At 46.8% G+C, this 23,476-nt stretch overlaps 2 protein-coding genes across 2 annotated transcripts; both read left to right on the top strand.

Moving 5' to 3' along the window:
• Positions 1–5,453: 5,453 nt before the first annotated feature.
• On the top strand, positions 5,454–7,163 carry LOC128429104 (potassium voltage-gated channel subfamily A member 1). Its single transcript, XM_053415391.1, has one exon. The coding sequence runs from the start codon at positions 5,454–5,456 to the stop codon at positions 7,161–7,163; it is 1,710 nt and encodes a 569-aa protein (XP_053271366.1).
• A 2,287-nt stretch (positions 7,164–9,450) lies between these two features.
• On the top strand, positions 9,451–10,530 carry LOC128429225 (proline-rich protein HaeIII subfamily 1-like). Its single transcript, XM_053415497.1, has 2 exons — positions 9,451–9,459; positions 9,562–10,530. Exons 1-2 carry the CDS (start codon positions 9,451–9,453, stop codon positions 10,528–10,530), a joined length of 978 nt encoding a protein of 325 aa, XP_053271472.1.
• The last annotated feature ends 12,946 nt before the right edge of the window (positions 10,531–23,476 follow it).

The following is a 23,476-nucleotide window of genomic DNA, read 5'->3' as shown; positions in this document are numbered from 1 at the left end:
TTCTACAGTTGTTGAGGACCCTCATCATGATAAATCCCCTGTGGCCGACATGAACTCAAACCTGAATCTTCACTGGAGAAACGTTCCTGAGGTTAAATGTTCAGTTTGAGTTGAAACTGTCGATTTGACCTTGAACTTATTTTTTAATAATTGTGATTCATGATCTAATAGATGTATTATTATTATTATTATTGTCATAATGTAACACAACTAGTGTTGTGTATCAGAAAGCTGGATTATGTCACAATGTGACATGACACGACGATATGAAGACAACACAATAAGACATGAAATGAAATAACACAACGTGTGTGTATGTACGACCTGAGAAAATATGACATAAGACAACATGACACGTGACACAATGTGACGTGATGTCATGAGATGAGACGACACATAATTACATTCATCTGCATCTGTGAAACTACACGCGAGGTCACAACGCTCAAAAACACACAGTTATGATTAATATTCATTTGTAAAACTAATTATTAATCAGGCTCCAGCAGAGAGTTGAATGTGTTCAGGGGCCTTTGTGACGTCTGGGCCCTCATGTCCCCCAATGTCTGACATGGTGTGAACTGACCCTTTGAGTGATGTCGGTCCCCACAGAGACACAAACCAGAGGAAACACACTCGTGAGGAGGAGGAGGAGTGGAGCCCATTTTTAAGAGCGGCCATCTTGGCCCTGGTGGTCGGTTCTGCAGAGTGAGAGCTCAGGCGGTTTCCTCTGCAGACGCCAGACGAGGAGCGAGGACATCACGTGACGCGCCCCCTCCCCCCCCCCCCCCCCCCCTCCGCCATGGACACCGTTATCTTTACACTCAAGTGGTTTCAGATCGAGTGTGAGTGTGAACGAGCTGCAGCTTCACATCGAATGAGCGTGTGTTTGGGTTGAAGCTGAACTCGGCCTCCTCCTACACACGAGCATCTGTTCCTCCGCTCGCCGACAGATCTGACCGATCACCATCTGCAGAGAGACGTCCTCTCCCCGGCCGCGCCGCCTCGGCCTCATCACCACACACAGAGTGTTTAAATCCCTCCTCGCTGGATTTCACGGCACCGGTTTACAAATCCATTTAGCAGCATCTGTGATGGAGCACGAGAGCTGCAGGAGGAAGCTGTGACTTTAAATGAGTGGCACGCATGACGTGGTGTCCTTGATTCTCCTGCTTGCACATGTCCTCTCTGTGTGTTATTATGCAGGCATCTGCTGTCAAGACTTCTTAAACTCATCGCTGCGTTCCTCCCGCTCGCCCCTCCACGCCACTCTCTCCATGCAGCCGCCCTGAGCCCCAAAACACACACACACACACAAACACACACCACACACACACACAGACGAGTGCAGGGGCAGAGTCAAACACGGCGAGGACACACACACACAGATATGATGATGATGCTGATGATGCTGATGATGATGATGATGGTGAGGCGCCCTGAGGCGTTGGCGGCTCTGACTCAGGCCGACTGTTCTGCTCCCAGCGCCACTCGTCTCCTCACATGCACCAAATCTGACATTCACTGTTACTGTAGCACCTCCTGCTAACGATGATGCTAACCTGCGCTCGCTCTGCGTGGGGGGGGGGGGGGGCAGGACTCGGACTCTCATCTTCACGTTGGTCTTCTTCTCTCAACGTTCACATTGATTCACAGCTGGTGTCTGCGTGGTCAATAGGAAGCTTCCTCCTCCAGATGGTTAGCTTAGCATAAAGACTAGAAACAGGTGGAAACAGCTAGCGTGGCTCCGTTCACAGGATCTGATGCGTCCGGCTCACGTCCATTAAACAACACAAACACACAACAAAGGCAAAATCAAAGACGTTTTCCATCAGTGAAGCTGAGTTCTTGTGTTCTCCTGCTTCTCCATTGGTCTCGTCTTCACGGCGTCCACACACGTCGAGCTGATGACCACTTCCTGTGGTTACCTGCTGATGACCACTTCCTGTGGTTACCTGCTGATGACCACTTCCTGTGGTTACCTGCTGATGACCACTTCCTGTGGTTACCTGCTTCCTGCTGCTGGTTCGGAACAGTCCCGTGAGTTTTGTGTTGTTTACACTCACACAGTCGTTGAAGCTGGAAACAGGAAACAGGAAACAGGAGATGTTTGACTGACGAGGTGTGTGATCATTGTTGGTCTGTGGTGTCTGTGGTGTCTGTGAGCTCTGACCTTCAGCTGTTGATTTGTCTCTGCTTGTTGTTGTCATCATCAGCAGCAGCTCGTTAGTGATGACTCAGCTAATTTGTGAGCTGCAGTTGTTATGGATGCTGGTTGTTACGGTTACCGTTTCCCTCTCCAACACACACACACACACACACACACACACACACACACACACACACACACACACACACACACATCACGTAAACACCAGTTTTCCTTCAAACTTGACAAAGTGATTTATTCCTTGGAAAGTACCAAAGTATTTTTAATGAACCACCTGATACTTTATGTTTCTACGCAACAGGGAGTGGAAATTATATAATTTACACAAACACGTGTGATGGAGATCTGGAGATACAAGAGGCTGGAAACAACAAAGTTATCTACGTGTATTTAATAACAGGCTTTCTGCAGAAAGGATCAACACAGGGAAACCACCAGGGTTAAGGGTTTTAAATACAAGTCATAAAAGTTACAAGGCTTCAAATGATTACCATCTAAATACAAAACAGTTTGTCAAACGTGTTTAGTTAATTTTTCTACTACACACGTTAAATATTCTGAAATAAAAAGTTCAAAGATCAAACTCTAGATTGGTTAAAATAAATGATAACATAAAAATCCCTGTATGAACCAGTGTGTAACCAGTGGGGTCTCGCCCGGGATCCAGATCCAGGTTTCTCTTCTCTTCTGGACTCAGGATGTTGTCTGGTAGGTTCATGTTCCTCTGGTGTGAGTTGTTTCCTGGGTGTTGTGTGTGTTTAGTGTCCAGATGTGACAAACTCACTGATTATTTTAAACCTTTCAGACAATTACTTTCTTATTGAATTTAAATTATTCATGAAACATACTTCAACATAACAACATCATTATAAATTGATCCAGTTTGAAATCATATAACATTTCCATGAGGATGGTTCAGTTTGAAGCTGCATGTGAAGGATCCTGTTTCCTTCATGAAAACATGTCTGATCTGTGCACACACATGAACACACACATGAACACACACATGAACACACACTGAGCATTAGCATGTCCTGGTTTCCTGCTCTGGTCTCCTCCTCTCTGACGCTTCTCTAAAGCCTCACAGCAGGAATCTGCAGCTTTATGCGTCCGCGCAGGAAAAATCATAAAGTTTATTGTGAAAAGGTCCTAATGGCTGTATCCAGTGCGTGAAATCGCTGCGTTGTTGCCAGTGGCCAGTCACAGAGTGAGATGGATGTTGGCGAGTTATTATTCATGGCTGCTGTAGTCTGAGGACAGTGCACTAATCCAGGGGCGGGGAGATGCACATAGTTCTTATCATGATGAGGCTGGAGCATTAGATAAGGAAAAGGATAAATATAGTGCTCGTGCTTTGTTTTCCTAATCCACCCACAGGGCGAAGAAACTAACCTTTTAAATAGGTCACCTTCTCTGCTTTTAGAACCCAACACACTGTGTGAGTGTGTGTGAGTGTGTGTGCGTGTGTGTGAGTGAGTGTGTGTGTGTGTGTGTGTGAGAGTGTGTGTGTGTGTGTGTGTGTGTGAGTGAGCGCTCTCTTGTCCTTTTGTAGAAGCCAGTGGAGGTTGTAGATGCTCCTCAGTACATTGGAATATTATTGCAGTGATAATATTTGCAAACATGTGCAGAGCTGTAAAGCCACTTCCTGTGTGTGTGTGTGTGTGTGTGTGTGTGTTTGTTTGTGTGTGTGTTAAATGTCATACCTGAGGTCCATGGACATAAACAAAGACCAGCACATGGGTCTGTGGGGAGTTGCCTGAGGTCACACAGTATAAACCACTGAGAAATCATATGTTATTCTAATTACAGTGATCCTGTTGGAGTCAGTAGATAAACAGTGACTGAGACTCGGACTCTGTGAACGTGGACGTGTCTCTGAGCTGAACCATAGAGCTGCTGTCCGCTCAGATAGTTTGAGTTTGTGTGGTTTTAGAGAAAGACTCCTTCCATCTCCTCCCAGCAGCAGAGTGTGGCCCCGGGGCCCGGCCCTCCGTCCACAGAGGAGAGGACACAAAGACAACACAAAGACCCTCAGTGAGAGCGTCCATGGACCTGGTGATGTGGAAGCTCTTTGTGTTGGGACAGTAAGGAGACCCATTCATGTGCATCAAGGACGTCGCTGCGTTTTGAAAACGATGCAGCGACAAACACACAGAGAGGAAGTGAAGTTACATAACACCAGAGAACACCAAATAATTACAGCTGTAAAATCAGATTTCACAGCAGCTCAGCAGCTTCTGATCACATCACGTGATCCTCAGGAGAATCTGAAACTTCTTTGAATCTCTCAAGTCGCCAGGTCCAGACGTAAAAGTGTAAATAATTAAACAGTTATTACTCTTGGCTGCTCCAGGATGTAAATGTTATGTTTTCATTTGCCGAATTGCTCCAAATTATAATGAAATATGCAAAACATGTTTAATTTGGTGCCTGTTTTTTTAAAAGTATATGTACTTCATAATTCTACTCTAGTTGTATTGCTTTAGGAACTTAATTTATGAGTTGAGACGACTCTCAGCTGTTCATTCAACAAGCTGTTCCACTCCTGTCCACTAGGGCGATAACTCTCTAAAACCAACACATCAAATGTCATCTGGACATTAATCACGTACAGAGACATTTGACGTATGATGAAATAAATCGTGAGTAGACAGCGAACGAACAGAAGATGGCGTCTTAGCCCGGATCAATTCATGAATCAACAAAAATCCCTGTTCTGAACAAATATGATTATAAAGCTTATAAATACAACCTGAGCTCTGATTGGCTGTTTGGTGCTGAGGCCATTTTCTTCTTATTATAAAATGTAATGAAAATCTGAACCGTTCATGAGAGAGAGAGAGAGAGAGAGAGTGAGTGGGGGAGAGAGAGAGAGAGAGAGAGAGAGAGAGAGAGAGAGAGAGAGAGAGAGACTGTAATGATTCTTCCTGACCTCTCTCCCCCCTCTCTCACTCTCTCTCTCTCTCTCTCTCTCTCTCTCTCTCTCTCTCTCTCTCTCTCTCTCTCTCTCTCTCTCTCTCTCTCTCTCATCCGGGTCCTCCTCCTCTTCTCTTGTGCTTTTAATATTGACTTCATCCAGACCCTCTCTGGTTCACGCAGCAGCACTTGTGCGTCCATGTGAGGAGAAGCTGCGGCCGCAGGACGCACAAGTCCCGCTTCCTCCCTCTGCTCCACCTGCTGCAGCTTGTTTGGAACTTCTTGATCTCCTGGGAAAGACGATGTTCGCGTCTCAGATCAACAAGTCTCCGGTGTTTCCGCCACAGTGACCGTGGATGGCTGCGGAATGGAGATCGCCTTGGTGAGTTTTGAGAACGGCGGCGCCAAAGGGAGCGGTGGAGGCGGAGGAGGCGGCAATGCCGAGGAGAGCTGCCGGAACGCGCTGGATGTCCCTCAGCCCGGCTTCGTGCAGACTGGACTCGGGGAGGACTTCGGCAAAGAGCTGAACACCCGGGGGAGTCCCCAGCCGCGGCTGCACCCGCTCAGCAGCTCGTGGAAAATCAACGACATGAACAGCACCTTCAGCTGCAGCGAGAACGCCATGGATGCGCTTTTACGCGCGGACCACAGTCCGCATCTGTTCGACGAGGACATGATGGACATGCACATGGACACGGAGAGCAACGAGAGGGTGCTCATCAACATCGCCGGGCTGAGGTACGAGACCCAGCTGGGAACCCTCAACCAGTTCCCCGACACTTTGCTCGGAGACCCCGCCAAGAGGATCAAGTACTTCGACCCGCTCCGGAACGAGTACTTCTTCGACCGCAACAGACCGAGTTTTGACGGGATTTTGTATTTTTACCAGTCAGGGGGGAAGGTCCGGAGACCCGTGAACGTGTCCATCGACGTGTTCGCGGATGAGATCAGGTTTTACCAGCTGGGGGAGGAGGCCATGGAGCGGTTCCGAGAGGACGAGGGCTTTATAAAAGAGGAGGAGAAGCCGCTGCCTCAGAACGAGTTCCAGAAGCAGGTCTGGCTCATATTCGAGTACCCGGAGAGCTCGATTCCCGCCCGGGGCATCGCCATCGTGTCCGTGCTCGTCATCACCATATCCATCATCACCTTCTGCATGGAGACGCTGCCAGAGTTCCGGGACGAGCGGGAGCTGATGGTCACCAACCGCCTGGACAACAGCACCGCGCCGCGGCCGTCCCTCACCTTCACCGACCCCTTCTTCATCATCGAGACCACGTGCGTCATCTGGTTCACCTTCGAGCTCTTCGTGCGCTTCTTCGCGTGCCCGAGCAAGTCCGAGTTCTCCAAGACAGTCATGAACATCATCGACATCATGTCCATCATGCCTTACTTCATCACAGTGGGCACGGAGCTGGCGGAGCAGCAGGGCCAGGAGCACCAGAACGGGCAGCAGGCCATGTCCCTGGCCATCCTGAGGGTCATCCGCCTGGTGCGGGTCTTCAGGATCTTCAAGCTCTCCAGACACTCCAAGGGGCTCCAGATCCTGGGCCAGACCCTGAAGGCCAGCATGCGGGAGCTGGGCCTGCTCATCTTCTTCCTCTTCATCGGGGTCATCCTCTTCTCCAGCGCCGTGTTCTTCGCGGAAGCGGACGAGCCGGAGTCTCACTTCTCCAGCATCCCGGACGCCTTCTGGTGGGCGGTGGTGACCATGACCACGGTGGGCTACGGGGACATGAGGCCGGTGACGGTGGGGGGGAAGATCGTGGGCTCGCTGTGCGCCATCGCCGGTGTGCTCACCATCGCGCTGCCGGTGCCGGTCATCGTGTCCAACTTCAACTACTTCTACCACCGGGAGACGGACCAGGACCAGTCCTCCCTGAAGGACGAGCCCAACAGTGGCCGGGCGAGTCCCGAGCTCAAGCGTAAAGGAAGTAAATCCTCCAACAAGTCCCAGGAAGCGGAGAACAACGACGCGACCGCCGCTGGAGAGAAGGCGAATATCAAGGCCAACAGCAGCATGGACTTCAAGAGATCCCTGTACGCGTTCTGCCTGAACACACGGGAGACGGACCTGTAGACCCCCCACTGTGACGCGCTGAGGCCCATAGTTCTGTAGAGTAAACCCCGTTAATGGCTCTTAAGTCTTTGCACATGGCGCAGGAGGATCAACACATCGCAATCCTGAAAAGTTTTAAGAGCGACGGGGTTGATTTATAAAAAGCACATTTTAATCCGCCTCAATCTGGTGAGCACATCCCTTAGTGAAGAGTTCTGACCCAACCCCGGAACACGTGACGCAACACGGAGGCCCGTGACCTCAGCAGGACCGTTACGGGGGGGGGGGGCGACTCTTTGCACTCTTTGTACATAATAGGAAACAGTCCATATTCTGCAACACGAGAAAAAGCCAAATTTTGTTTTTTCTTACCTTCCCTACATTTAGTCATTATGTTTACAAGAAAAGTTGCCGCAAAAGTGTACATATATCCCACACGCCTCTAGTTATGAATTGGATTACGGTGTTATTGTAGATTTTGAAAACCGGAAAGAAACAAGTATATTTTTGAGACGCAGACGCCTGTTTTCCTTCGCTCAGGTTCTGTCACAGAAGTGAAACACTTTCCCTTTTTCCAGCTGAGGGTCACCTGGCTCTCAGAGGACCTGGATCCAGACGCTGAACATCAGCAGCCTTGTTTATGATCATTTGAGTTTTTGAGAAGTAAAGGACCTTGTGGAAGTAAAGTGAAGGAATGAGCCAAGACACGAGGACAGAGCGGGGACCACCTGGAGAGAAGGAGCCACCCTGACACCAGGTTAGTGCCCAGGACCTGTTTCTCTAAAGCGCTTTGAATGATGTGTGAGTTTGTCTCTGATATGAATCCATAACTTCAGCACCGGTGCTGAAAGGACAGCTCCTCTGTCTGGAGCAGCATGGTTATATAACATGTGATCAGCGGTGGGAAGTGACCTATGACCTCATGAGAGCTCTTCACTTTGGTGTTTACATTTTCTGTTGCTATATATTTATATATTTATCTGGTTTATATTCAAGAGCATCACTTAGTTTTTTTGGAACCAGCCGTCTTCATGAGGATCGATGGACTGATCCATCAATACTGATGGATCAGCTAATATTGGCTCATTGTATATATTTTATATCCGTCAACTCTTATTTAGATAAGAACATTTAAGCTACTTTTTGGCACTAACTTTGAGAAAATGTTGAAATAACTGAACAGACTTGATTTACAATATAAAATGTCCAACTCAGTATATCTTGGTTTCTACAAAAAAACAAACCAAGCTGATAAACACACCCAGGAGTTTTGTATTATTTCTATATTGTTATAAAAGTTCACACAATATATTTGTAGTGATTGTTTGGATTTTGATTTCTGCTTGGTAGTTTGGGCCTTGAACCCAGACCCCGCTGTGACCTCTGACTAGGAAGCTGTGGTTGTGTCCATGTGGAACATGTCTGGGTTTGAACTTCAACTCATTTGTTCAATAGTTTATTCTGATGTTTGAAGGGGTCATTTATTATTGTGTCACAAAAATCAAATAGTAAAATCATTCCCAAAAATAATTTGGAGGGACGCAGACCTCTGGTCGTAAACCAGTGGACTGGCTGGGGAAGTGAATCTAAAGCAGATAAAACCAGTTCCATCTGTAGCATCTGCTTTTATTAATTTACTGCTTATTGATTATCATCGATTAATTTATTCATGACATCGTCTCTAAAATACCAGATGTTATTTAATATAGTATTAAACACAATGTTTATAATTATATGTTATTGATAAATTACCATTATTATCCACCTCCACCCAAATAAACACAAGATAGAAAGTAGTTTCATGTCCCTAAATTATGTTCATTTGAGAAACTGAATCCAAAGTTTGACAAAGAAGAAGATTGTTGAGGTATAAAAGTGCCCCCCCCCCCCCCAGCAGAGCAGACTCTGTTGGAAAACAAATTGAAATGGTATTTGACCTCTGTGCCTGGATGACCAGTTGGGAATCTTTCAAAGCAGATTACAATGAGCTTTGCAGCGAACATCTCAGAGGAGTGGGTGCTTCTGTATCTGTGCAGAGTGTGTGTGTGTGTGTGTGTGTGTGTGTGTGTGTGATGGGGGGGGTTTGGACGTGAGATCTATCGGGTGTTTGGAGTCACAGGCTCCTCAGCGTCCTGCTCTTCTGTCCTGAGAGACATCGGACATCTCAGTTGGGACGAAGGCGTCTTCAAGGAGCCTTCAATACAAACTGGGTAAAAAATGTAAAATAAGATCGACCACATTCGCTTCAGAAGAGGAATCATGTGTCATATTTAATCTGAGGCCAACGTTTCCTACAGAACCCGTTTAGATGTCACATGTTGGAGACTCTGAGCTCCAGTAGCTTCATGTTCGCTCATGAATTAATCCTCTTAATATCATAAACGCCCTCAGAGAACTGTGCTCCCCGGTTCCCTGTCAGGAGGAGGAGCCTCAGTCACACCTGCTTCCTGTCGGTTCAGGGACGGCTTCACTCCACAGAACTCTGACAGCAGGGCAGGAACCTAGAGCAGGAACCCAGAGCAGGAACCCCAGAGCAGGAACACAGAGCAGGAACACAGAGCAGGAACCCAGAGCGGGAACCCAGAGCAGGAACCCAGATCAGGACCCCAGAGCAGGAACCCAGAGCAGGAAACCAGAGCAGGAACCCCAGAGCAGGAACACAGAGCAGGAACACAGAGCAGGAACACAGAACCGGAATCCAGAGCAGGAACCCAGAGCAGGAACCCAGAGCTGGAACCCAGAGCAGGAAACCAGAGCAGGAACACAGAGCAGGAACACAGAACCGGAATCCAGAGCAGGAACCCAGAGCTGGAACCCAGAGCAGGAAACCAGAGCAGGACCCCAGATCAGGACCCCAGAGAGGGAACCCAGAGCGGGAACCCAGAGCAGGAAACCAGAGCAGGACCCCAGATCAGGACCCCAGAGAGGGAACCCAGAGCGGGAACCCAGAGCAGGAAACCAGAGCAGGACCCCAGATCAGGACCCCAGAGAGGGAACCCAGAGCGGGAACCCGGAGCAGGAACCCGGAGCAGGAAACCGGAGCAGGAACCCGGAGCAGGAACACGGAGCAGGAACCCGGAGCAGGAAACCGGAGCAGGAACCCGGATCAGGAACCCGGAGCAGGAAACCGGAGCGGGAACCCGGAGCGGGAACCCGGAGCGGGAACCCGGAGCGGGAACCCAGAGCGGGAAACCGGAGCGGGAACCCAGAGAGGGAACCCAGAGCAGGAACCCAGAGCAGGAACCCAGAGCAGGAACCCAGAGCAGGAACCCAGAGCTGGAACCCAGAGCAGGAGTGTGAGAACAAACAAGCAGAAGAGAAGGAGTGGAGACAAACATTAACATCTGGGACTCGAGCACAAGTTTCTTGTGAGAGAAAAGAGGTTTGAGGGAAAATAAATGATTCCTTGAATTGAGATATTCCATAAAAGATAAAGCAAATATTTATTAAGGGACTTGAGATCAAATAAATGTAAAGAAGAAAAATCAGTTCTCTTCCTTTGCCAAGTCATCGACATGGAGCTTTTTCTGACCTCATCATCCATCATGAATCATTTCAGGGGTTTACATGTTTTCTTTGTTCATTTCCCTCTTGTTCTCCACAGTGTGTGGATTTATACCCATGAAGGAATCAGTGGTTTAGCATCTGTCAGTGTGAGGAAGCTGCAGGAAGCTGCAGGACGAGGATCTGTCCTGCAGCTTCCTCACCTCCACTGACACGGGGCCAGCGGTGCAGCATCTGGACGCAGTCGACCAAAAGACAATGTTCATGTTCGCCTGCATCTTTTATTAATTTCATGTGATCTCACTGAGTAATTACAGCCTCGTCCCGTCTCCTCTGGTCGGAGTGGCTCATTCTTCTGAGGAGTGATAGACCTGGTTCCATTGTATCTCCTGGTTTGTGTTCCTCAGCGACCGACGGATGTGAACAGTGTTCAGATGTTAATCGTGGCTGAAGGCAACACGAGCAGGAACAAAGCCAAATGCTCACAATCACAAAGCACAGATGTGAAGTGACAGCAGCTTCAGTTATGAAGCATTTTACTGCATCTTAACTTCTCGTGATGTTACAGACATTTAAAAAATTCATAAACCTCTAGTTTACCTCCAAAGTTTATTTGAAGCTCAGGGACGTTGTTTTTCTAAATCTTCATTTTTAGAAATGAAAAACATTTCTTGAGATCTTTTCATTAAGAATCTTTTGGCTCAGCTTGATGCATTAAGTTTATATAACATTTATATAACGGTGACTATGTTCTGTGTTGAACGGACGGTGAAGTGTGTTTCTGTTCTTCTCTAACGCTGAAGTCTATGATGGAGTTTTGCATCGTCCTGTGTTATATTAATACACATGACTGTAATATATGGGTGTCCATATACTTTTGGCCGTGCAGTCTAACCCCTGTAAAGCTGTTACTGCCCCCCCCCCTCCTCCTGATCGGCTCTCCAGCCTTTGTTATCTGCTGGACGCATCAATTAGCCAGATATAACAGGACTACCCACAAGCCCCTGGGACACCGTCCAATACTCCAGTAATTCTGGCAGAGCCTCAGCTGCTGTGTAATCTGGTGAACTGCAGCTGCATGAGAGGAACCCGTCTGCTGCAGCTCGGGAACCACCAGGAACATCTGACTTGTGACTGGAATCATGACTTCTCTGTGAAGGAGGAACCTCCGGGTGGTGGACTGCTGAGGTCCTGAGCTGCTCCTTCATCTCCACATTACTTCAGCGTTAACACAGGAAGCAGGGGATCATGGGTAATATCCAGCTCTGGTCAGAAGACTGAAGGGCTTTGTGTTCAGAACATGAAAACCACTCGACCAGTCCAGCTCTAATCAGTGGTTCACACAGAGTGAGATGAAGAGTGATGACAGATCATGAGCTGACAGGTCTCAGGTCCCTCGCTCTCCTCTGCAGGAACCTGAGAGAGACGTGTGAGTGCAGCTGGACCCAGATGCTTCCTCACCGAGGTGTGGTCTGAGGAGAGGAGTCTCCTCAGACCACCAGCCAGGGCAGCAGACAGGGGGGGGGGGGGGGTGTTGAGTGACAGCTGTCGCTCGACGTGAGGGATCAGCAGCAAGGTACAGAAGGATGAGGACAGAGGAGACAAGGTGCTAGGAGACAGGGAGGAGGCAGTTGAGTGGCCTTGATCCAGACTGGTGAGGATCGAGAAGGTGGTTCTGGTGAAGAAAGGAGGAGAGTTGGACTGAGCCCTGACCCCTGACCCCTGACCCCTGCTCAGGAGGAATCCTTCTCAGTAATGGACTGGACCCGGTTCCTTTAAAGAGCATCTTGAAGTTTTCACTTCCTCCTGCTTTCCAGAGTGAGGTCATTAAAACAAATCTCCTGATTGGTGGACGAGTTAAACTCTTCTCTCCGTTTGGTTTAATCATAATTAAATCATATTTACTGATAATCAACAAACACTTTGAACATTTCACTTTCTCGTTGTTGTTGGTTTTTCTTTCGCTCAAAGTCAAATTCATAAATCATTTCTCCGTCATGTTTTCTCTGACCTAAAATATCTGGGCGGGATTTGAGCCTAAACTTTTAAGCTCTGTCCTCAAAAACTTGAAATAGATTAAAAAGCAACTTTGCATGTGAACCTGATGGACATCTCATCTCACTGCGAGCGGATCCATGACTAATCCAAACTGCTCTGTAATCTGGGGCCAGGGCGTTCTGCACCAATCTGACAAATGAACACACATAAGAAGTACAGTGTTTACATGTGATGCATTATCATGCTTCTATTTTTACCCTCATGAAAGCATTAATCCGGGGGCATCTCGCCTCGCGTGACGTTTCTGAGGAGCTGCTGCAGCTCAACTCATCACAGCGCTGTCACTCCACTGACCCGTCGGCCATGATTAGCTCCACTCAGACGGGACTGTCAGGAGAAGAAGTGGCACTCGGATGGAAGGAGCCGGCTGAAGGTTTAGGAGTTAACGCTCTGAACGAGGAGGCAGAGACGTGGAGGGTGATTAGCCTGAGCTTCTTTCTACTGACTCCTCTAACCCTGCTCTGCTCCCACAGGCTGGGAGAGCGCTGGAAGCAGGAGAGACAAAGAGATGAGGAAGTTACATAACACACACACACTCACACACACACACACACACACACACACACACACACACTGTCAGTCCTCAGCTGCAACCGCCACTGCTGCTCGAAAAAAGTTGGTGAGCAGGGAGAGAGGAAAGATGAGGCTGAGCTCGTCCTGGCTGACGATGAGAACGACACAGACGTGTGTGTTTGTGTGTTTGTGTGTTTGTGTGATTGTGTGTTTGTGTGTCTGTGACGGAATGTGAAGCTTCTGGGAAAAAACACATCCAAGGTTTTATAAATGACAGAGTGATGAATTCTGTTTCTGAGGAACATCAGGTGTGACCTGGTTTCTACTGGAGGAGGGTCAGGGTCAGTACATGAAGACCATCAGTGACTTTAAGTTGAAGTTATTGTAAAAGTAATAAATAAAAAATGATTCTACAAAAACATAGACTTCATGTTTAATGAAGTGATTTAGAAATAGTATGAAGATACATATTTCACTGAGGATCCAGAAGGTTTGATTGACAGAACCATCTGTGAACAATCCGGCCGGTTTCCAGATCCTCGGCAGGTGATTGGACGAACTCTCTGTCAATCACTGACCACGATACTGAGGCCAGAGCTCGTCCTCTTGGTGATGACGTCATGTGATTCCCGTTGTAGTGACGATGACGTCATCCCTTCCACGGTTTAATAGCTGGATATTATATCATAAACACACATCACTACACTTTGCTTTGTGTGACACGACTCGGCAGCACAACGTGTCAGCGTGAAGTCGCCACTTCCTCGTGTGCGTTGTTAAACCTGATCCTCGTGCAGCGTGTGCGGGCGAGTGGAGAGGAAGTGACGCCTCAGTGGCGAGTGATAATTAAAGGTTTTCAGACGAGCTGCTCCGATGGCTCGAGGTCTGTGACATGAACGACTCAGGAGCTTATATAACCTAATTGTGTAGCCTGCGAGAGCAGCAGTTCTCTTTACAGTGGAAATCATCGAGGATACGTTCACTCCAGTGAAATGCTAATTATTCCCTCTGCATGTTCCCGCCCTCCTCCGCCCGAGGCCCTGGGTGAACTGGTAGTGCTGGAATTAGAAAAGAAGAAATCCAGGACAGAAACACGAGATCTGAGTCCCATCTGCTAACATGGAGGAGGCAGAGTCCATGAGCTGCACTGCAGCCAGCCACCAGGGGGCGATGAGGAGGCTGTTCGATCAGATAGTTCAATATGATCATATATATATATATTTATATATATATATATATGAAACTAGTGAGCGTGAGTTTGGGTAAAGAGAACATTTGAAAATGGTAAATTTAAGGTTGAGTAAGTCAGTGATGTAAATATCCAGTAAATCACAAGTGTTAAAGAACATTTTCAATAAGAGGACACAGAGACTGACGGGGGGGGGGGGGGGGGATTCTACGAGCAGAAAGAGAAAAATCAAATAAGCAGAAAACAAGCAAACAAAGAGAGAGAGCGTTATCTAACCAGACTGAGTGAATGCAACGTTTCCACATGAGCGGCCGCTGCCATCTTCTGCATCATCTGCTCTGAGTGCAGCTCTGCAGCTCTGCCACGGGCAACACGGCACCTAGTGGATGTGAACATGATGAAGAGGAGGAAGACGAGGATGAGGACACCTCAGGGTGCCGCTGCCAGCAGCCAATCACACGTCAGCGCTGCTACAGAAGCTTTTGTTGGTCCAGAGACAGCGTTCGGCCTCTGGAGTCTGAGTCACTCACAAACTAGTTTAAATCATAAATCGTTTTATTAGGTCAAGTACAAATTTCATTTATATATATATATATATATATATATATATATATATATATATATATTCCATAGTTACTTTTGAAACTGTATATTTTACATCATATTTGATTGGTTAATGAAAGATGAGTTTTAATCACAGAATCATTTATGAGAGATATTTCTGTTCACTGAAACAATTCAGAGGCAAAGATTGAACATCTGTTTACATCTTTAATATAATCTAATAAAGGTTTTTGACTTATATCAAAATGTGATGAATGAATGAATGAATGAATGAATGAATGGCATTTGACGGTAGATCTGAGAAGTGATGGAATCTGTTTCCTGTAGTGAAGTGACCAGTGAGCATCACGCTCACGTGGAGTCTTCAGAGCTCCGTGTGAACGTGGCGTGTTTACATAACGCAGCCGGCTGATTGGTCCGAGCAGCAGCGAGAACATAAAGGTCAGCGTGTGCAGAAACACGTCGGGCAGCCGGGCCAGGCATCGAGCTGCAGAGCGTCTGTCTGACTGATCAGAGGTCAGATTGAGCTGTTAAACAATACGTGGGCAGGAGAGAGAGGAGCAGAGAAGACAGGGCCGGGGGCACGGAGGTGCATGTGGGTTTATTCAAACAGATCTGAGACCTGAGAGACTTTCCTCTTCACTGCAGCAGGATGGAAACAAGAAGAGGAACCAGAGAGAAACAGAATGAAAGTGTTTCCATGTTGAGGTCACAGCAGAGTGAGGAAGAGGAAGGACTCGCTGATTCTCACACGCTGATTCAGGATCTGTTCTCATGAGAAGACACAGGATCTGTTCTGAAGTTCTGATTTCTACTGTTTCAGAACAAACTTTAATCTAAATGACACCTGACACGTCCACTTCTATGAGACACGTTTGCTGGTTTTGATGGTTCCATAGAACACGTGACTGGGACGTTTAGCTTCAGCTCAGCAGACAGAACCAGGAGATTCATGAGAACCAGGAGAACAGATAGAGAACCGGTTCTCAACCAGGCAGCAGGTTCCTCAGACGGAACCAGGTCCGAGCTGCGACGTGAGGCCGGAGCCTTTCGGAGCCGTGACAGCCTGACGGGGCCCCCGGGGCCCGGGTGACCCCCCCGCCAGGCGCCCACGTCCACACAGATCTGGTGTCCGGGGACAAACGGGCGTTCGGCGTTTGTCGCGGCGGCGAAACGAATTTGCTTCGACCAAAGGTCAAACTGAGGCGGATCTTTTCACGGTCGGTCCTGATCTCTGTCAAAGATCCGGAGACAGGAAGCGTCGTCTCTCTCGTGCCGAGCAGCGTGTCATGAACTGGTGAATTCTCCCGGTGTTCGATTCCCTGTGGTTCATGAGGCTGGACCCTCGGCTGAGGGGATGGGCGGTAACACCCCCTCCTGAATTCAGCAGCTATTTTTAGGACCTAAAGAGGGAAAATCCTGTTTGTTTATTCACAGACGAGGAGGCTCGACTGCGTCATGCAACTCGTTCTCCTCCTGATGTCTCAGCGGCACGTTCGGCTGCATGTGCCACATCAGCCCTGCATGAACACACAGATTTAATTACTCATAATATTCACCATGTCCAACCAAGGATGCAAATAGACACAATGTGTGTGTGTGTGTGTGTGTGTGTGTTGGGGGGGGGGGGGTGTTTGTAGTAATCAGAGCAGAGCTGCCGTTGGTGTCACAGCATCACAGCCGCAGGCCCGGGAGGTCACATGCTCCCAGCTGCCAATCACAGCGGGCCTCGCTTGATTGAATTTCCTCTGTCGCCCGCCGATAACCACGCGGCTCCCGATGGAGCCCGAGGCCGGCGGCTGTGGAGCCGGTCCAGAGAGAGTCAGGCCCACGAGAGGAACCGATGTGGAGCCGACGCCAAAACAAACCAGAAGCTCAAAGAGGCTGAAACTCTGTCGTTAAAGTATTAATTAGTACTTTAATTTGAAAGATGATATAGGGTTCGGGTTCTGGATCTATAGAGATACAGAGCGTTGTCTCCGTGGTGCTTTCACTCGCGTGTTGTCCTGTTATCTAACCTCGCTCCCAGTCACTCAGAGGCAGGACTCTGTGCTCGGCTCATTCTGGTGATGTAACACTGAAACCGCTGCAGAGTCTGTGCCACTCCGTCTCCGGTGCTGGACAAACTCTGTCTCCTGAGCGTCTCTGCAGGAGGACGTCTCGTCTCCTGAGCACTTTGCTCTCAGCAGGACGAGGGTGTGAAGTCGAGACGAACGCTCGTTAATCTAAAGCTCAACACTTTGGTCTTTAAACTTGATTCACATGAAGCTCAAGCTTCGTCTGAACATTTAGTTTCATGTAGTTTGTTGCTTTAAATCATGAACAGGACATTTTGAAATTCCTCCGGATTAAGTGGAGACTTTTATTTTGAAGGATTGTGTTTATACATTTCCCTTGTTTTTAATCTGTTTAGTATGAACCTCAGTTTATAGCTTTACTTCCCCTGTTTGTTTGGACTTTCTCCTGAAAGGTTCAGAGTGAACATCTCCACAGATGAAATCGAGTTCACAGGATTAATCCCTTTGGTTTTTATGATTCTGTCATTTCTCCTCCAGCACAAACTGCAGGTCGACGTTCAGCCTGTGAATCAGTTCATTGAGCAGATTGGTTTGGTTCAGATACGTGTGGTTCTCATGACGTCTGTGGTTTGAGTGTTTTTGGGGATTTATGTTTTATTCTTTATGCTCATTTCGACCGACGCTTGTGATTGAAGGTGTTTGGGAGGAAGTGAGGATATGAAGTTCAGTCCAACATGTCTCTGTGACAGCTGGACTCCACTCAAGTGCTGCCACCCTCACATTTCCCATAATTCCCGTCTCTGCAGGAAGCGGCCGACCCAGGGATTATGTGGGTTTGGTGTGAGAACACATTTGGATTCGGTCAATTTCTGCCTCCAGATTTGAGGCGTGTGTTATTCCTGCTCCTCGCTGAGGTCTGACATGTGAACCGATGCTTTTTCCAACTCGTGTCTGTGTCACAGAAACACTTTGGCTCAGGCTAAGTCGTCTGCAGCAGCGACTGGAACCTGCTGCAGGATTTGCAGTGTCTGTCATTAAGTAGATAATGCTCAGCGCTACGTGATCCGCCGCCATCATCACAGCCCGAGGTCAGAGAGGGTCCTGGTGAAAAACACATCCCACAGCTGCACCTCCTCCTCCTCCTGCTCCTCCTCCTCCTCCTCCTCCTCCTCCTGCTCCTCCTGCTCCTCCTCATCAGGAGGTTCAGGTTCTCTCACATTCTACTGTTCCTAAAGCAAATCATATTCAACATCTGGAGGGAACTGTTTCATTATTCTCTATAATTATAGTTAATACCTTTTCTCAAATCACATTTTTTAAAGTTCATTTTTAAATAGACGTTGTTGTTGTTGTTTGTATAATAATATCCTGGTTGCCTCTTGTTTACTGTTTTCACCTCCTCGACTTCTTACTGTGCTGCCGTCTCCTCATGTTTAATAAAAGCTCGACAGTAATTCATATCTCAAAGTATAAAAACTGATATGTTGAACTTCAACGGACGTTTAATCTAAAGATTTAAATAAAATACCCTCGAAAGGTCGAAGGTCAAGGTCATAGTAACCATGGCAACCACAAATAAAGCCTTATTCTACGAGAAACCAAAGAAAAAAATAATTTAATAAAAATAATCTTCCACTCTTTGAAAAAACAGCCTGAAGGTTAGCGTGATGTTTCACAATGAATCATCAGATCTAACACACACACACACACACACACACACACACACACACACACACACACACACACACACACACACACACACTTTTCTCTATGCAGATATTCTCATTGTGTAGTTTCCAATAAACAATTCAAACGAACAGAGAAGAGATTGAATCTGCATCGTACGACAGTTTCATGCTCCAGAAGAACCAGTGGAACCAGTGGAACCAGTAGAACCAGTAGAACCAGAATCCCACTCGTCTCCTTGTGAACCGACACCTGCAGAGACACGAGCTGCTTCAGGAACTCACTTCTTGATGTGAAGTCGTTTCCAGAACAAAACTGAACAAGAGCAAAGTGTCAGAGCTCCTTCACTCAGAGGAGAAGTCCTGCAGCGCCACCTGGTGGAGTGTTGATAAAGTGCTTCAACCAGCAGCTCAGATTACTGACCTAAAAGAACAACAACATTAATGCTCCATTACGAGTTAATACCCTAGAACTTATACATGAATATTATTCCTCTAGTAACAGAGAGAAACCCTCAGTCGGGGTCGTGTTAGTTCATCGTAGGAAAACCAGGATGTTTGTTTCACATTCTGTTCAGAGCCGACGTACAAACAACCACAGAGAACCTGTCGGGCATCGAACCCCCGGCAGGAGAAGGTCTCTGTGATCTCGAGGGTCGAAGACATGGGTTTAAATACTTGTTTGATCAAATCCACACGATGATCCAGTCTCTGTGCTGCAGCTTCTCCCAGTCGATCTGCAGAGAATCCACTGGCCCCAGTCTCACTCACACGTCCTCTCCAGTGGCTTTAGTTTGAGCAGAAGTGAAGCACGATGTCAAGTTTCAAGTTAATATCATCTGAGAATATACAAGAAATCCACATGTGACCCGGAGAGAGAGAGAGAGAGAGAGAGAGAGAGAGAGAGAGAGAGAGAGAGAGAGAGAGAGAGAGAGAGAGAGAGAGAGAGAGAGAGAGAGAGAGAGAGAGAGAGAGAGAGAGAGAGAGAGAGAGAGAGAGAGAGAGAGAGAGAAACAGAAACGAAACCAGTCCAGGATCTGAGTCGCTGTCCACTGGGAGATGAAACTGGTTTGATCTGTGGGACGTGATAGAAACAAGAATATTTGATCTGTGCTTTGATTTTCCCTTTTCCCCACATTTGAGTAATTCTTCACAATTCAATTCAGAGACACTTCAACCTTCTCTCCTCAGTTTCAATCACAGGACAATTGGTTAATATTCTGCTGCGTTTTATTTGATTTAATAACAATTATTTATATTTATTGAAGAGGTAAATAAAGTTGTGGGAGATAACGAGCCAGCGCACTCGTTAGCTTAGCGTGTTCCCAGCGGGACGATGAGTTCACACAGTTCATTCAAATGAACATTTCTTTCAGACTAAAAGGCTTAAAAGCTACGAGAGCTTAATCTCTTTGTATCCTCTGGTTCTCTGTCCCCTGAGGGCTCAGTGATGAGAAGCAGCTCGGGTCTGGTTCACCTGCTCAGGTAACTTCACCCGTTTCTCCTCCTCCAGGTTGAAATCCTAAAATCCTCCCGTGTCCTGATTCAAAAACCTGCTGCTGACGACACTCGACCTGTTTGATATGTTGTTAAGAATAAACCTGAGTAAATAAAGAGGAAGGTGTGTGTGGTGTCGTGATGAAGGAGTCACACGCTCTCTCACCTCCTGGTGTCATGTGAGCTCCTTGGAGAGCGCCGGGCGAGGAGGTGAAGAAGGGAAAGTTCTCCTTCCTGCTGGATTTGTCCCAGCGAGCTGCTGCTGCATATGCTGCAGTGGATTACACTGATCCAACTTAATGCCTAAGACCGTGCAATCATTCATAACTACAGGAGCTGTGGAGGCTCCCAGCTCCATCTGCCGCTGCTGCAGGATTAACTTCCAGGAAGATGTTAGAGACGGGGGGGGGGGTCACCAGAACCTCTCCATCTAATTGGTGATCGAACCTGAACAGGAGCTGATTGTCGAGGCCAGAAAAACTTCACAATTTAATAAAATGTGCAAAGATGCTCGATGATAATAAAAGATCTATAAACGAACGATATCTGAAAGTACATATTTCCACATGTAATATATTAGCATCTTCAAACTGTGCCGGTGACTTCCAGGTCTCGTCCTCATGCTGTTGTCTCTTGTGTCTCCACAGAGTGGAACCCTGGCCTCCGACCATCAGGACACTTCACCACAGGACCCGTCTCCCCGGAATCGAACCCACGGCTGCTGCAGCGTGGAACACCCACTTTTGGAACTTTGTGCCTTCAACCAAAATTCACCAGTGATACTTCTGAAGCTTTTTCTTTTCTTGCATCTTGTGTTGGTTTTCCTTGGTGAGGACAGAGGATCAATCTGCCTGATGTCCGAGGGCCAGGGGGCGCTGCTCTGTCTCTCTGGAGAAAAACACAAATCAAACCAGGACATAAAACGTTCCATTATGTTAATGTCCTCAAATGTTCTTTTTTCTACAAATAGTGTCAGTGATTTACTTCATATCAGAAGAAATCCCTTGCTGTGCAATATCAGTGGATATTTATGTGGAGTGGTCATGTGGATGTAGACTTTGGACAAACTTTTTGGTTTATTTTTGTAACGATGTTTTCCTGATTTCTATTTTTCTAAAACGATAAGTCAGACGAGGGGAGAGAAGAAAAAAATACGTGAAGGGAATGAAGACGTTTGGTTGTTGACAAAAGACGATTTGTTCAAGTTAAGTTTTCCTCAACCACATTCCCTCCTGCTCGGACCAGGGCCAAAGCCATAGCCTATCTCAGAACCCCCCCCCCCCCCCCAGGGGCCGAGCAGCCAGATGCATTCTGGGCCTCCGCTCGTCGGCTCGGCTCGGCTGTGGGACTTCTCGAGCGTTTCTGGTTTCTACTGTTACCTTCAGGGGCTTGAACCTGAAGTCGTTAGTATTCTCTACCTTTGTGTGGCCTGTTCTCTTTGCTGTTATTTTGTACTTCCTCCTACATATCAGTCGAGCAACTCTAAGTGACATGAGTGTGTGCACGTCGGAGAGGATGAGCGAGTGGGAGGTGAAATACTGTAAATTCTCAAATGAAAGACAAGCAATGATCAGGTGTCATTAAAATGTCCCACACAAGGTTAACAGATTTAAAAATAATCGTGAGCAAGAAGGTTCCACTATTTCATCTGCTGGGTTCACAGCCTGCTCTGCTAGATCTAACACCGGGTTCCAGTTTGTTCTAAACCTCATGTGTCACCGGGAAAACAAGTCAACAAGTCCCAAAACCCAAAGTCCAAAAACCCTAGGTCCCAAAACCCAAAACCCAAAGTCCCAAAACCCCAAAACCCAAAGTCCAAAAAGCCAAGGTCCAAAAACCCGAGGTCCCAAAACCCAAAGTCCCAAAACCCAAAGTCCAAAAACCCAAAGTCCCAAAACCCAAAGTCCCAAAACCCAAAGTCCAAAAACCCAAAGTCCCAAAACCCAAAGTCCAAAAACCCAAAGTCCTAAACCCAAAGTCCAAAAAGCCAAAGTCCCAAAACCCAAAGTCCCAAAACCCAAAGTCCCAAAACCCAAAGTCCTAAACCCAAAGTCCAAAAACCCAAAGAGTCCCACAACCAAAAGTCCCAAAGTCCCAAAACCCAAAGTCCAAAAACCAAAAGTCCCAAAGTCCAAAACCCAAAGTCCAAAAACAAACCCCCAGATATTCTAAATACAACCTTTAAAAAACGTAGACAATCAGTAAAAGAGACTTCCACAGCTGCAGGTATTTCCAGAATCCTCTTCAAACCTTTTGGATGAAAAAAATATTAGATTTTTTATATATTTTTTTTATTCTTTAAAGGTTTTACGAGCTGTGACTGTTTCCAACCCAAACTAAACTGGTAGCTAGCCTCGACATATCTCACGCTCAATGACATGAACCCAGATTACAGTATTTATTTAATTTTTAAACACATTGATATATTTATTTACTGCATCTTTTTTTTGTTTCTAGCAGGGACATGTGTAATTTCTGGATTCATAGAAATTAGCATTTAAAATCTTTATTTTTCTTCAATCAAACCTGTTTTTTCATCCAAATGTTTTTGAGGAAGTGAGAAACTAAATGTTCGTTAGATTTGTGCCTTGTTTTCTGAAGTAGTTTCAAACTGCTCGGTTCTGTTCAGGGACGTTCACGTGGTCCACACGTCTCAGACTGGTCACTGCTCGATCTACCAGTGAATCCCAGGGAATAAATTACCATGAACTGGATGTGGAACCGGTTCCTGGATTGTCGAGGTTACACCTTATTTGTGTTACATAAAATAAAAATGATCAGATAAAATAGTGTGTCTATTTGAGAATTTACAGTAACTCCAGTTTTATTGTTTCAACCCTTTTTCCTGTCGTTGTGAATCGTGTTCTGTGAATCCTTGAAGCTGCTAATCCATGTAATGTGTAGATGGGAGATATCCAGCCTTATCCCTGACGTCCTATCAGCATCCTCCATATACCTCACACACACACACACACACACACACACACACACGTAATCATTCTTCAGGCGTATTGATTTCATGCATCAGTGATTCACTTGCCTCAGTTTGAGCCTTTCAGGGAATCGTCACTTTCACAAAACCAAACTTTTCTGTCGTGTTTTCAGTTCAGTGGTTTTATTTTCACCCGTTTTTCAGAATGAATCTTTATTCATTCGTCTAAACAAAGGTGAAAACAACTTTAACAAGTGTGTGGACTTAAAAACCTTGATGTGTGACAGTGGAACAAATCATTAATTTGATAACTTTATTATCAAGAGAAACCACCTGGGAGAAAAGGATCCAGACGCAACAGGAACATATCAGTT

This window comes from Pleuronectes platessa, chromosome 22 (assembly GCF_947347685.1).
Source record: "Pleuronectes platessa chromosome 22, fPlePla1.1, whole genome shotgun sequence".
Classification (NCBI taxonomy): domain Eukaryota; kingdom Metazoa; phylum Chordata; class Actinopteri; order Pleuronectiformes; family Pleuronectidae; genus Pleuronectes; species Pleuronectes platessa.
Note: the sequence above shows the minus strand (reverse complement) of the source record. Positions and strands in the feature narration are given on the sequence as shown.